The sequence below is a fragment of the Lissotriton vulgaris genome, chromosome 4_1 (assembly GCF_964263255.1).
Source record: "Lissotriton vulgaris chromosome 4_1, aLisVul1.2, whole genome shotgun sequence".
NCBI classification, from domain to species: Eukaryota; Metazoa; Chordata; class Amphibia; order Caudata; family Salamandridae; genus Lissotriton; species Lissotriton vulgaris.
Genome location: NC_141691.1, coordinates 1,611,889,338 through 1,611,905,176, shown reverse-complemented (window position 1 = coordinate 1,611,905,176; position 15,839 = coordinate 1,611,889,338). Strand labels below are relative to the sequence as shown.

Genomic DNA, 15,839 nt, shown 5'->3' with positions numbered 1-15,839 from the left:
GTGTGCCCCTTTATCAGCAGTTCGCAGTTTCAATCCTGTTCGTCCAGTTGCCCGCCTGCACCTTCTCCTAGTAGCTCATCGTCTGCGTCCCGCTGTTGTTCCTTCCTCCAGGTCTTCATAGCTTTTTGCAGCGCTTTTGGGTCCGTGAAGATTGTGGACCTTCCCTGTCGATTGATCCTCTGTTTTGCTGGATAAAGCATCGCATAGTCGACCCCCATCTCTCTTAGTTGACGCTTCATTGAAACGAATTGGCGGCGTGCCTCTTGCACCCTGGCCGTGACATCCAGAAACAGGGATAGTGTCTCGGTCCCTATAGTTCAAGAGCTTGGCCACTAAAGGCCGAGGGGGGGCCCCCGGCTTTGGTCTGGAACCCAACGTGCGATGTGCCCTTTCCACCACAAACATCCCGGAGAATGCGGTTTCCCCCAACAGCTTTTTGAGGAGGGCCTCAACGAAGTGCTCCATATTGCCAGTTGGAGGACTTTCCGGCAGGCCTGTGATGCGGACATTACATCTTCGTGACCTCGCTTCTAAATCCTCTGTCTTATCTTGCAATATTTGGAACACTTTGCCCTGTTGCTTGTTGTCTGCGTCAAGTGTCGTTTGCGCCTCTCTAACCCCTCCCAGGCGTCTCTCCGACATGTCCAGGCGCTCAGCATGCTTATCCAGCCGTTCCGCCATGCAATCTATTCGATACGTCAACACGTCCATCTTGTTCCCCAGGGACTCTATGCCCCTTTGTAGATTCTTGTCCATAGCAAACAATATATGTTGCAGATCCGTATCAGGACTCTCTCCCTCCGACGCCCCCCCCCCAGTCCAGTGTCAGCTTCCCGAGCCTGGGAGTCAGCGGGCGGTGGTTTTCTTTTGGCGCCAAAGGACAGCTTGGACTGCGTCTTATCTGGGCGCACCATATTCACTCCTTGTGAGCGCACCAGATGTTTTGTGCACTGCAAGATCAGCCTGGTGGTTCACTGTTCCGAAAGTCCCACTTTTGTGTTCTCGGTATACCAACCAGGCTCTATATTGTGATCGTCGCCGCCCTGGGTTGCCCTGTCGCTTCACTTATCAAGGAGCGATAAGTCACTGGTGTCCTTCATGCAATCCCACTCAAATTACATATTACACATAGAACTGGGTCTACCCAACCTTACTGACTGAATCAGGCTAGCCCCAATCCTACTGTGGCTCTCCATATGGCGTAGGGATACGGTGAACATAACCCAAAATATAATTAGAGATTGCCAAGAACTGTAGAACTACAGCTGAATCAGATGGCGGAATTATTTAGAACGGGAGCTGACTGCTATGAAACGGAAATAACTACTTAAAGACCCAACTGCCTGTAGAAGGATGTCAAGACAGAGTCTTGTTGACATATTTACACAGAGGGCGCACTATATCTGAAGAGAGAGGAACTGTAACAAACAGTCAGTACTTGCCTATCAATTAACTCCACCCTTACTAGAGGGAGGGTACTCTTACATAGCGGATATTCCGAAAATACAGCATAAATTAATTTTATTATGATTTCGCTTGAACCTCCGTCTTCTGATGTTAGGGTTCCCGGGGAAGAGGTTTAAACACTCAGAACTGCCACTGTGCCCATGTGATACGCAATCACACCAGACTGATCTTCACTTATTATTTGTTTGTGGGCTATATCAAAAGGAAAGAAAGGAATATATTGCCCCGATGTTAAAGCTGTATCATTTTAAACAATGTTGGGTTGCACTATATTTCCTAAAATCACTGTCTGACCCTTTAATTTGCTTCGCAGTAGCAACATTTTTTGTGGGCATGTATGAGAAAAAGGAAGCAGTTGGGCTCATGATCGTCCACGGTCCTTCCCACAATTTACCTGGTGGTATTTTAATGTTAGATATACTGTATTTTTACTTACATTTTAAGTGATTGTATATATGTATTTGGGATTTTTATAATGAATTTTCCATTTGAATTGGGATTGTACATTGACTGCTGCAGCTGTCTTGGCAGCTTTCTGTTCTTGTGTACTTTTATGATCTTAATTGAAAAGATTGAATAAAGTTTCTACAGTAAAGTATAACAAGTGGCATGGGCTATAACACACTATAACTTGCACTTTCTTATTTATTACATAATTAGTTTCCCACCGTGTTGGAAGTGAGGTTCCTTATCGCTTACCGCCACCACCAAATGCTGGAGGAGGGCGTCCCTGAGCCCTCGCTTCAACTTTAGGCTATGTAAGGACACTGTCTGAGATAGCCCTGCTCACCCCCTTAGTAGCTTGGCACAAGCAGCCAGGCTTATCTCCAAGGCACGAGTGTTCAGTATGTGTAACCATGATGTCACCACAAATAGACTCCAAACGAGTTTTGATAAAATGAGTATAATCTTTATATAAGCCATTATATGATACAACCACAAGATACAAAATCAACATTAAAGAATGGGTAGTATTCTTTCCGGTGGGTAGGTAGGTTCTAATCCCAAATACCACTTCTAACCAACAGTTAAGTTCACTTCTAACCGTTTCCACAAGGTTAGGCCAGTTGTGTTGCTAGAATCACACATGTTGCAAAAGGAAACAAATACTGCAATGCATAACGATATTCTCTTATCCTGTACAACAGAGAAACAATGCCATACATAGCCCCACAGTCATGTACTTTACAATAAAAGGAATAATGCAATGCGTATCACTACCAGCATGCCCTGTACCAGGAAGAAACAAAGCAATGCATCACGCTACAATCCTGTACGATGCTAGGAAAAAATAATGCACTGCGCCACGTCATAATCAGAAACTGTGCAATGAAGAAATAATGCAATGCGCCACGTTATAATCAGATAATCTGCAAGGGAAAAATAATGCAGTGCGTAGCACACCAATCATGTAGTTCATCAGGCACAAATGACCTCAGGCGTCATACGACAGTTTGACAGTTCGTTGGCAGCAATAATGCAAAGTTTAATATGACAGTTTTACCTGCTCCATCAACAGTGCTCCCGTTATGGATCAAATGATGACACAAAAGTACTGCTTGCTACCCCGGCCCCAGCACCGCCCCTCCATGGGTCAGCAAGGGCCAGGTTCCGAGCCAAAGCAGCACCTCCGGGCCCCCACCTCGCCCCAGGTGGTGATTCATGTTACCTGGGGCGGGGGGGGGCGGGGGGGCGCGCGGCCCTACTCTCCTCTCCGACACCAGCGACTTGGGCCTTGATCTAGAACTCCGTCAAGGGTTGCGGCAGACTCTGGCCGGCTGCTCAGCTCTTCAGGGGCTGCCAGTCCGGTCCGCTGCTGTCTTACTCCGAGGGGTCAATAACTTGGCCCTCCTTCCAGCTATCTCAGTCAACACCGAGACCCGCCCTTAGCACTGTGGAGACTTCACAAATTCGGTGCACTTCCTACCAGGTACTCCTCACTACAAGTCCTACACACCCTATACACCTACAATTTCAACATCCCACTACTAAAATGTAACTTACTATTACTAATAAAAAAAATAAAAAATAAAAACATTTCAATTTAAAATGTTAAATATGATATAACGCAAAACATTTCAATAAACAATAATCAGTAACAAATAAAAAGTAACATTAGAAAACAGATTAATATTAAAATGGGAATATTTCAAGTTTAAATACTATCCAACCATATCCATCAACATACCCAACAACCTGCCACAGCACTATAAATAAATTATGCCAATTAAAATATAAAAACTAACTTACATTGAATAACGTTTTTTTTTAAATAATTAATAACAATTATGCCAACACTACTAGCCCATACAATTGATATATCAACTAAAATACATTTAAATAATTAAAATAATATTTTGTATAATGATATCACTGAAGAGGATTTTAAATTCTTGAAAACATCATTATTTATGAAAAGAAATATGTTCTTGAGAATAATATTCTATAACATACTATTTATGACTCACCTTAGAAGCCTGGCAGCAGTGAGAGAAACAAGGAGTGACTTTCCCAGTATCTTCATGAAATTGGAAATCTCTGCTGTAGCAGAAAGAAAGAGCAGAGATGCCCATCTCACCCATGGAACTGAGGATGTAGTCCCCTAAAGCAGAAATGGAATATTGAAAGGGTTGAGAGTATCAGCCTGCAAAGTATTTGAATTTTCCCCTACCCTTCATTCCTCTGTGAGGTCAAAATGTTTGCTGGTAACTTTTGGTGTTGTAGTATGTGCTTCAGTAGTCTCTAGTGGTTGCTTTTTTAATGCATATAACCTAAAATTGACATTAATAACACAATTTCTCTTATGGGGATTTTTGGAAAAAAACTATCCTTGGTTCCCTCTAATCCAATTTGTGCAATTTTTGTGTCATTTTTTTTATATTAAATTGCTCTTTCTTTTTCTATATTGGTTTGTTAATTATGATCATGTTTCTGATTGATTTAAAGTATTATTTGAACCTTTTTCACAATTCTCTGGGGAATAGCCTTTTGAGTGTGCCATAGCTACAGGAGGCTGAGCAAAATCCTTGCAGTGAAAATTCAAGGAACATCCACAATTGCTCTCCAGGCTGCCTGTCCGATTTTCTGCCCAGAAACCCTATTACAAGGAGTAGATGTTCACAAAACTTCCCACTGCAAACATGTGGTGAATGTGGAGGCGTTCGGGGATAATAAGCAGCCTGTGACTGACCACCGAAGGATTTTGTAGAGTATTTGAAAATCTGCAATGTAACCACAACATGTGCTGGACCTTCTAAGCCATCGGAGGGTGCCCCAGGCGTTTCTGCGCTTCTGAGTCCCTTCCATATTACGAATGGAGCCTCAAATGATTGTGTAGATCATTCTGCAATGCGCATTGTAAGTGCTGCCATTTTAATTCCATGCTGTGTGAAGAGACTTATCGTCATGTTCAGGGGCGCAGATAGCTGGGTTTATAAGAACGGGGGGGGGGGGAGCTTCAGGTTTTCCAACTATGACGCTGGCATCGAACGTTATATGACAAGCAGGGCAGTGGAAAGGGAGATAAATGCAGATTAGCTGGGGTCAGCCGCGGTCAGTTCAGGTAACAGCGGTGGGGCGATGGGGCCGAGTAAGGGAGGATTTCGAGGGATGCCCCACCGCTGTTATCTGCACGGACCACGGCTGGTTGGGTTACTAAGTGAGAGAAAACACAATACTTTTTGAAGACTTTCAAAGTAGAGCTGGAGATGGTGTGTGCGTTTTTGTCTGTATTTAACTAAACATTATTTATGAAATCTGAGACACCTCGCCATACCCGACTGAAAACACCTGTAACCACCTGTTTTCCAGAAAATATATTTATTATGAGGGTGCAACACCCCAAACACCCCCCAGAAGCTAAGCGCTGATCATGTGCATGTGGGTTTGACCCACTGCAAATGAGGAACATTACCGATGCAAACGCATGGCAAAGACAGTATCTCGAGTCACACGAACAAGACACATGTGAACACAATTAGTGTGCACCCAAGGGAGGAGGAATGGTGGTGGTCCTAGAGGCCCTTCAAGATCGCCATCGCAGTGAATGTCAAGACAGCAGCCCCTCCTGGGATGACCTACCACTCCAAATGTAAGCAGCTTGCAATGAAGCGCACAACCTCTTTCACTGAAATGCTCTGACAAGCACAGGTGTAAACACGGTTATGAAATACCAGTCTGCATACTGCCGAAGAGTGTCCAAAATCCTAGCGCAAACTGTCCCAAATATATATTTCTGTTTCGCTGCAAAATAAACTCTAAACGAAACAGTGCTGGGTTACACTAAGGATTTGTAATGTCATAAACTGTGATGCATTTCAAGCAGTTCTGTCTTCGAGTGATCCATTCTTCAGCTTTAAATTCCATGACTAATGTGCAAAAGATTGTGTGACCTTAATAGTTGTTTGCATTCATTGCAAGGTTACCACTTTGCTTATAGGTCAATTAGTAAAATCCACCTCCAGATACAGGACTAGCTTTGTTCCTGTCAGTTTGAGAGCGGTCGGGCCAGTGCTCAATTTGTAAAAGAAAATGTGTGGAGCCCAAAGTTTTGCTCGGGGCTGGTGATATTGAATGTTGGGGCCCTGAACACCCAGGCTGACTAGTCTGGATTCCACCTCATGCTTCTTTAATCCACCACCAGACGCTCCCTGGTCCTTTACCTCACTCTTGCATGTTCTTTTTTCCATCCCTTTGTCACGGTCTGATGAGGAAAAAAAAAGTGCATGTCCCCCAAAAAGAGTACGGATGGACCACTCCTTCAAACACCGGTTCAAATTAAGCACGTTCGGGGCACTCCCTTATGCAGTGTGCGATTGTCTTCTTGCTGGTTTTAGCAACAAGGTGTTTGTGCAAGGCTTCCGGTAGCTGTGTGCGGAATCCCGTCATCGACAGAGGGTGAGATTTTCTGTACTAAACATATTTTATATGATGAGTGTTAAGCTCCAACAAAGCGCTTAAATGTGTATGAAAATGCGTGATTACGTCTAGCTATTTATTAAAATGGTACTACAATGTCAATTATGTACGTGTATAATTAAGAGCGATACCTAGTTGTAGCAAATAAAAAGCTGTTCAAGATGCTGAGGAACAAAGGGCTGTTTGTCATCTTTTTTTCTTGGCACAAAGTCGATTAACTTAATTGGAGTACTACTGGCTATCAACCCTGCTTTGGTGCTGCGGTTCTGCTTGTCCAGGGAGACTGCCTTGCTAACTCAAGGTTGTTTCACCCTAGGTGCTCAAACGTTTTCATAAAAGGGCTCCTCTGGTTCATGTATCAAGTAAGCAAAAGATCATGTTCACTGTGTGCAGGGCTGACAGAGGGACAGTCTGCCAGGCCACGAGAGGCACCCCCCACCCCCAGAGGAGCTGTTGTAGCCACAGTCTTTGATGTGTGCACAGAGGGTAGTGGCAAATGTGTTTCAGATTGAAGTAGTGATAAGATGAATCCTCAGGGTTCCTGCCACATAGAATGACATAGAATGAACTGGCCCGGTTTATTTAGTCCCATAGGTTCAGACTGTGCACAGTGTGCTTGTTGGTGACAAAAGTAGCAAAGAGACCCAGAACTTTAAGGGTCTGAACTTCACAAGTACCAGGGATCTGCAACAGATCATTTAGAGCTGCCAGAAAAGGCACTGCCACTGTTGTGGAAAAGGCAACAGCTTCATTGACAGGAAGAGAAGCTGTGACAGGAAAGTTCATTGTGTCTGATGTGGTTAGTATGTTATGAGGCTGACTCTGCCTCTTCGGACACACCCACCATCTGGGTTCAAAGTAGCAGGCTGTAGTAAAGTCGTTCCTGCGCTTCAAGGGGATCCCTGAGGCAGACCATGGAGTTATGGTTGAGGCGAACAGTTCCTAAGCCCGTCCTTGGCTGGCTTCAAGATGGCCTCCCCTGTGGAACTCTCCTGGTTACTCTATCTGTCCTGGTTCCAAATAACTAATCATCGCCCTGATCCTGTACAGCCCTCTCATAACCTTGTTCGTGATCTCTCCACATTGACAGTTGAGACCTCACCTAGCCACTTTGACTGATGCCCGGTGGAGCTACTTTGATAGCTATAGGGGAGATGGGTTGTGGTTTCCCTCCTCGGCCATCACCTACACAGCCGGTCTTTGGACAGACCCTACTTCGTCTATCCTGACCTTATCTTCCTCCTCCCCCTTCACCCTACCCCCATACTCCTATCTGCTCTAATCATCTCTTCTTTCCTACTCTCAACCTTTGCCTTCTCCCGTTCTTGCTTATTGTTCCCATCCTGTCACAAATCTGACGTTCTTCTGGGAACTTTCCCTCGTCTACTGATACCTAGCTATCTGACCAATGCCCGACGGAACTACTTGATAGCTATAGGGGAGACGGGCTGTGGATTCCCTCTGCGGCCGTCACCTACCCAGTCGGTCATTGGGCCGACTTCCCTTTGTCTCTCCTACTGCCTTTTCCCTCCTATTCTCCCTTCTCACTTCCCCCTTCCCCCTCTCAAAGTTATTTGGTGCACCTTCCTTTCTCTTTAAATTTTATGCTTAAACTTGATGAAACGTGTAATTTTTATCATTCTTGAAACATTGTGTAACCTAATGTAAAGCGCTCTGATACCTACGGGTCTAGCTAGCGCTATTTAAAACTCATTAAATAAATCCAGGACTGATCTTTGTGGACAGAGGTGGGGGATATTTTCCCTTATGTGGTCAAATGTTTAGAAATGTCAACCTTTTTAATTTTCCCCGCTAAGTATTCTGTCCTGCTTCAGCTTTAGATCCTACAGGCACTTTGTATCACAGTGAGCACTTTCGAAATATTTATTCCATCAGTCATATTGATTTAGAATACTTCCAGCCCAATCACTTTTCAACATCTTTCTGGCCAATCTCCTGACGGGCTTAGGAGAAGAGCATGTACATGCCCCAAGACTCGGAGGCAACCAATTAGATGCCTTCTCTATGCAGATGATGCCCTTTTAATATCTAAAACCAGAGTGGGGCTCCAATGGCTTCTGGGTTAACTGTATGATTACACGAAGCACAGTGGTCTCTCCATCAACTAGGAGAAAACCAGAACAATGATAATGGGCACAAAGACAAAGAAGCAAGGCCAATGGCACCTGAAGATATTTCAATCAAAACTGCTTTGAAATATAAGGACTTTGGAGTGATTGTGGACAATCGTGGGACATAAAATTAAAAGCAGCTTCCTTACTCCATGCGTTTCTTAAGCTTTTAAGAAAAACTTTTAGGCCCCACCTCGAACTTTTCATGAAAGTTATTTGTGCCGCACTACAGCCCATTATAGCTTTCGGATCAGAGGTTTCCAATTTATTGGATCAACTCTTAGTAAACACTTTAGGAGGGCATTCAACCTTACACCGCATGTTTCTCCAGCACAAATCCGCCTTGAATGTGGCATATCAGACCAAATGCTGGAAAGATAGGGAGCCTTTTGAAAACCTGCTTTCAGCTACATTCCGCAATGGTTGACTCACTGGAAAGCCAACTGAGGCTAGAAAAAACAAGTGGAAGTAGTGAGTCAGCAGCCCGTGTTTACCTGGATCATTCCCTACAGACCTTACAGACAGCAGCGCTGTGGGCAGCTCCTGTCACCTTCAATCTTTAATTACTCTTGGGTAATCTTGAATAACTATGACGGACTATCCAGACAGGAGACCAATTTTAAGTGTTTGCACGTCTAAACAAGTAAAACAAAAACATATCCATCATAGGTCAGGTGGTCTGGACTTTGCATCTGGTGGGTAAAGGGAAAGCACTCACTTTGCAGTCTTTGCCAATCCGATAGCGAATTAATTGTGCATGTTTTTTTCCCTGTCTTGTTACTAGAAAGGTGAGGATTACTAAGACCCCATTTCAGCTACTGGGCATACTGAAAACAGTCGCTAACATCGCTATCTCCTATTACCAACTTTTGGAGATATTCGCGCTAAGCGCGAATATCTCCAAAAGCTAACACCTGCCCTGAGCAGTTCTTAGCCATGTTATCCAATGGGAGGTGGATAACATGGCTAAGAGCATTAGCTCGGTAATGCATGAATATCGCTGACTTTTCAGCAATATTCATTCATTTGCGGCGATTTTTATTGCATTTGCGATAAACCTTGGTAATACCAAGGTTTTTTTGCGGTAAAAATCGCCACAGCTCAGCGGTAAATTTTTGTCTCTAACCAAGCAATAGCGATAATTATCGCTATTGCTTGGTAATATGCCCCTCGATTCTTAGAGTTGTTTGGGCGCCTGCAGAACAACTACTTTTTAATCCTTTTACCGACACTTCAACTGTCTTCTTTGTAATATGCGCTTTAGGTCCTTTTCGCCTCACCAATCTTGAGTCGGAGGTCCCATTCACCAAATTATCACGATTAATTACAGGCTACGATGAAACCTTGAGACAATTGCTTTACCCCCTTTTATATTGTATTCTCTCATGCTTAAGCTATGTTTTGTATAAAGATGAATGCAGCGGCTTCTAGAGAAACCTTTAGGCTAATTGTTGATAGTGACATTGCATGTTTTCCTGCATATATGGTTTTAAGTAACTAAGACTGGAATACACCTGAACTTTATTTAGAATCTGGGACCAAAAGCTAATACCATCGGTATTATTATTGAAGAAGGTAAGTAGTCATCACAATATTTTTCCTTAAAATATGCCAAGGGGTCATGAACAATTACAGCCAAAATTTGTGCCGTAGAAAAGTATTCCTTATAAGTAAAATAGAAAACGGAGTCATGTTTTATGTAAAATATTCAAAATGAACATGTATCACAGGCAAGTGTTCCTAACCAGTAAGATTAATAGTAGTGCCTATTATTCTATTTGGTTGAGTTTATGAGCATGGCACATCTATTTGAGGCGAAATTACTCAAACTTTAAAGTAATTTGGTTGAGGGTCACTTCACCTGGTAATATATGCGTGGCTCGGTTTAAAGTTTAGCCACGTCGCATTTTCCTATAGTCTTAAACTGATCAAAGCTACATTTCTGCATGTCTCATGTGTGGGCCGAAGTACTAAAAATCTGTAAGTGGTATAATAACCCAGAAATGTGAAAAATGTAAATATTAGATTGCAAAGAGAGGGGAGAGGATGTGGCCCGTTGGCTAGACTGTCGTCTTTGATGCTGGAAACCAGGGTCCACATCCTGTTATTCTGGGCAAATCACTATCAGCCTGATTCATCAAGCTGAATTGCGCTCGCAAAGGGCCAGATTCTGAGAATCTGGCCCTTTGCGAGTGCGATTTTTGCATTTGGGATTCATCATCCCAAATGCAAAAATCAGTAATAGCGATTTCGCTTTTTTGCGAGGAATTACATTTAAGGAATCTTTATTTGAGATTCCTTAAATGCAATTCATCATCCATTTTTAAATAGCGAATTCGCAATTTCGGCCCACTATTTACAGCGAGGTCAAACCTCGTGGTAAATAGCGAACACTTAGAAAAATGCTTTTAAAAGCATTTTTCTAAGTTGCATGTTGCACACACACATGTCCTTTGGACATGTGTGTGCACAACACCTGTTTAAATTTGCATTTAAGGGGTGCTACAGGGTTTCCTTTGGACACCCCTGGCACCCTTTAAATCGCTATCTTATTTGCAATTAGCAAATTGCTAATCGCAAATAAGGAATACTCCCCATTCATTCCTATGGGCCTCTTGGCCTATAGGAATGAAAGGGGAGTTATTCCTTATTTGCGATTAGCAATTTGCTAATCGCAAATAAGGAATATGTAGGAATCGCATATTTTTTTGCGATTCCTACATGAATCCCATTTTGCGAGCCTGTAATAGCGATTCCTTATGAATCGCTATTATAGACTCGCAAAACGGGTCGTTGATGAATCAGGCTGTTAATCTCAATGTAATTTTATATTACAAAAGGTCCTGGGTTTTAATAATATTTTAGAGAATTAGTTTGCACAGGCCAAAAATAAAGACTGTGTTTTTTTGCTTCAGTGTCCAGCCGGACCTAGAAGTGTTTATTTTTCAAGATAGTTGAGATAATCTGAATGAGGCGAAAACATTTCGCACATTAATAACTGGGCACAAGCCTGTACCAAGTCAAAGGAAGACAATACAGAAAAGAAAAGGACATAAAGTTCACAGGCAAACAAGGAGAGCAGGGTGGCTTACAATACAATGCAAGAGGTTCTTGAATAAGCACAAACCCACAGTAACTGCCGGAAAAGTTAGAGATCATATAGCGAGCAGTACTGCTAAACAGTCGACGAACGTTTCGATCCCTATCTCCAATAATGTAGTGGGATCATCTTCAGGACTAGAATTAATTTTGCCTGAGTTGTCAAGTGAGCCACGAGCCGGGCTGGAAGGGCCAGTCGTGGATGCACCAGCCTCCAATTAGTCCTGATTACTGGTGATACCGGATTAGTGATTCAATGGAATCAAAGGGTTAAGGCCGGCCAGCAGCGGTAGGGTTATTCATGACCAAGGTCTTAACCCGGCCTTAACCCTTTGATTCCATTGAATCACTAATCCGGTATCACCAGTAATCAGGACTAATTGGAGGCTGGTGCATCCACGACTGGCCCTTCCAGCCCGGCTCGTGGCTCACTTGACAACTCAGGCAAAATTAATTCTAGTCCTGAAGATGATCCCACTACATTATTGGAGATAGGGATCGAAACGTTCGTCGACTGTTTAGCAGTACTGCTCGCTATATGATCTCTAACTTTTCCGGCAGTTACTGTGGGTTTGTGCTTATTCAAGAACCTCTTGCATTGTATTGTAAGCCACCCTGCTCTCCTTGTTTGCCTGTGAACTTTATGTCCTTTTCTTTTCTGTATTGTCTTCCTTTGACTTGGTACAGGCTTGTGCCCAGTTATTAATGTGCGAAATGTTTTCGCCTCATTCAGATTATCTCAACTATCTTGAAAAATAAACACTTCTAGGTCCGGCTGGACACTGAAGCAAAAAAACACAGTCTTTATTTTTGGCCTGTGCAAACTAATTCTCTAAAATATTATTAAAACCCAGGACCTTTTGTAATATAAAATTAGTAGTTTAACCCATGGTCCTTGGCCATTATTTTGGGTTCCCTTGTATACTAAACCTACGTTAATCTCAATGTGTAATCTAAATACGGTGCTCATGTAAAGCGCTCCAATACCTTTAGGTCGAGTTTGCAGTATATATATATGTAAAAAAAAGGTGTCTGTCAAAGGTAACATGGTTACACGCAGTATGGCGGCCATCTTGGAAGCATTGGAAATACAATTACAGTGGCTTAGCTGCCTTAATAATAGTTATAATAGGGAGGGATAATAGGGAGCTGACCCTATAGCCACTACAACGTCGCAAAAAGTGACGTTGTGGTGGCGATAGGGACTTGATAATATGCCCCACTGTGTTTTGTTATCTCACATGATACATGCGTATTTTGTCTTTTTCCAAATCCTTTGTGTAATTTATTATTTTTCCAACAGGGTGCAAATCTGGACAGCCTCGACAATGAGGCTCGATCACCACTCCTGTTAGCTGTTACTTGTTCAGCCTGGAAAACCGTTGATTTACTGCTCTCAAAAGGTACCGTTCCTATTTTTTAACAGAGGACCCAGTAAGTGTTCATTTTTAGGTCTGAACAGGGACAACGTTAGCAATCTGCTAGAGCTCTTGAGATAGTTGATACGACTGTACATAGAAGGGCTTTTATTTTATCCCAGTTACGCATGTTACATTGATGACAGGGCTAAAAAAGTAGTCCCTCTCTGCAGTTCCTACAACAACACTTCCTTTCCACCCTCCCACAATTGCAACCACAGACTGTGCACAAACCCTTAACCAAGTACTTGTATCCATACTCCTAACATGTGGTGCGGCCACAAGCACTCCATTTTCAGGCCAGAAGAGTAAGGAAGCAGCCCTGCTGGTTTTCCTTGTGTTATTTCAAAGGTCCCTCCAATGTGGTACGACTGATTTGGCGTAGGTGTTTTAGTGGGTGGAGGTGTTGGACTGCTCTGTGTTGGCAATGTCAGGCGCCCAAGGGGTGTGGGAGGCTGATAGTTCATGGGCTGTTTGTGTGGGGAGTGCGAGATGTGGCTAAGTTCCCATGTAGCAAATATTGTGCAACTGACTGTGGACGTTATGTCGTGGATGCCTATGCTTTGGAGTATTTTATGAGGAACGGTTTTGTTGTGTAGAGAGTGTTCAGGTGGCTTTTATGTGATGCATCATGGTGTCAGGATTGCTACCTTGAGAGTATGGTCGGTAGGAGAATACAGAGATTATCAGCCATGGACGGCTGATTGAAAGAAGGTTCGGACGGACTTGGACGTCTCGTGTTTGACTCCGATCAACTTCGGTGATCGCTACAGCGGCTCCTTTGTAATCCATTCCACCGGCTGGTGATGACAAAATTGTATGGTTTTAAAAGACAACAATCCTATGATGTGAGTGTAAATTGTCAGCTGACACCTCCAGGAATAAGGACGCACTAAATCAATGTGCTACACATTTCAAGCTGTTAGGCTGTCATATCCTCCCCTGTCCTGATGAAGACCTGCGACAGATGCTTATGATTCTGCACTAGTATTAGGGTAGAAACGTCAACGTTATTATCTCAATCTGTCCACGCAACTCCTCTACTAGAACAGGGAAATATTATATCCTGTTGGGGTCTATGCATTTCACTGTGGACATACTTGTAAAAGACTGTTCATATTTGTAAATATGTGTTATTCATGTCACTCTTGTACAGCACTTTGTCATTGATCTCGAACAGTCACTAATTGTTCCACTCATCACTTGCTTGATTGTTGTTTTATGTTTTGGACAGCCATCTATTAATTCACATATCTAAGAAGTGTAATTAAACAAGGATTCCATTTCTGAATTAAGTTGTCATTTTTTTTTGTTTTGTTCCAAGACCTTTATTTTCCAAAGTGCATAGTACACAGCGTGAGGCTTACAACCCTGCAGGGCCAGCCGTGCAAATCAATTATCACATATATAACAGTAGGTGAACACAGCCTTAAGGCCGACAGCCCAGAGGATCAGCGGCGTTAGTTGTTTCATAACAGCACTTTGCGTTTAGTAGTCCATTTAGCATTACAGGTGTATAGGTCCTGGGTTTTTCTTATTTTCTTTTTGCTTGTTACGCAGTTACTTAATGACAAAACTATGATGGCACCCACCGGTGCCGACGGACAGATATTAGCCCTTGTTTATTATTTGTGCAATGGGTAGCCGTGCCGGCTAGATGTGACTTTGAAGGGGGTGAGGGGCAGAGGTGTGAAAAGATGATACTGTGCAACATCACGAGTGCTTTGAGCAATGAGTGTCTATATAGCATATCAGTTCCAGCGGGAGAAATTTATGTTGCTGGTAATGTACGGCTGGGAGGACCTCAGCCATGTTCGCTGGTCTCATAGATGCCATGGTGTAATGTGTTCCGGAATTAAGTGTAAAAAGCCTGGTCAAAAGGAAGGGAGACCAGTAGAACTGTAACAACACCAAACGAGAACGTGGGGAACAAGTGCTAAATGAAAGGAGGAGGGGAGTGTGGGTAGACGTGTCCATGTGTACTAAAGAGGATGTACGATGTCATTGTGTCAATAGCGGTCTGATAGGCGAGTGGAGGTTGCATTGTGAGGTTTGTATGTGTATCAATAAGGCGGGGGGCTCCACCACCAGGGGGTGCACTGAGTGAGGTGAGCTGAGTACTGCTATGGCAATGTGGCATGGGGGGGAAAGGGGGAGGGAAGCTATATAAGTAGGGGGGGACCATCTGGTGTGGATGTGCCTCGCGGCATCCACTGCAGGGGGGGGGGGGTCATGGGGAGCAGGACGCGGATCCCTCTACGTGATCCCCTGTTCCAAGCACTTCTGTTGGAAGGATTGGAGGATGTCATCCCATTTTTGTGCAATCGGGAATTTCCTAAGTCCCGCTGTCTCTTCTCGTTTCAAGACTGCGCTCTCCGCTCGCGCCCAGTTTGTGAGGGATAAACTCCAATGGTGTATGTGTGGGGGTGTGTCAGCTTTCCACCGTTTAGTTAGTAGCCGTTTAGCTGTGATCAGCCCAAGGTCCCAGTATCGGGCCTGTACCTTGTTCAGTTCTGTGCGCTTGTACAGCCTTAATAGGCTGGCCTCCCAAGTTTTCGGTACGTGTTCGCTAGTGCAATGTGTAAGCAGTTCTGTTACTCCGTTCCAATATTGCTCGAGGGCAGGGCACCGCCAGAGCATGTAAAGGAGGTCCGCCCCTATCAAGGAGCAGCGCTTGCAGGCGGTATCCATAACTGAAAAGTACCTGTTAATTTTGTCTGGGGTGAGGTATGCACGGTGAAGTATGTCAAGTTGTATGATTTCGAAGCGGGGATTACGCGGTATATTTACCGGTTCCACCAATACC

General features: G+C 43.6%; 1 protein-coding gene across 4 annotated transcripts in view; it reads left to right on the top strand.

Annotated features, from left to right (window-relative positions):
• Positions 1-15,839, top strand: part of TRPA1 (transient receptor potential cation channel subfamily A member 1) — a 913,216-nt gene that overhangs the window by 529,750 nt on the left and 367,627 nt on the right. For all 4 annotated transcript variants that reach the window (XM_086965876.1, XM_086965877.1, XM_086965878.1 and 1 more), the window contains exon 10: positions 12,919-13,018. In XM_086965876.1, the coding sequence (XP_086822002.1) occupies positions 12,919-13,018 (100 nt within the window). The remainder of the gene's footprint in view (positions 1-12,918; positions 13,019-15,839) is intronic.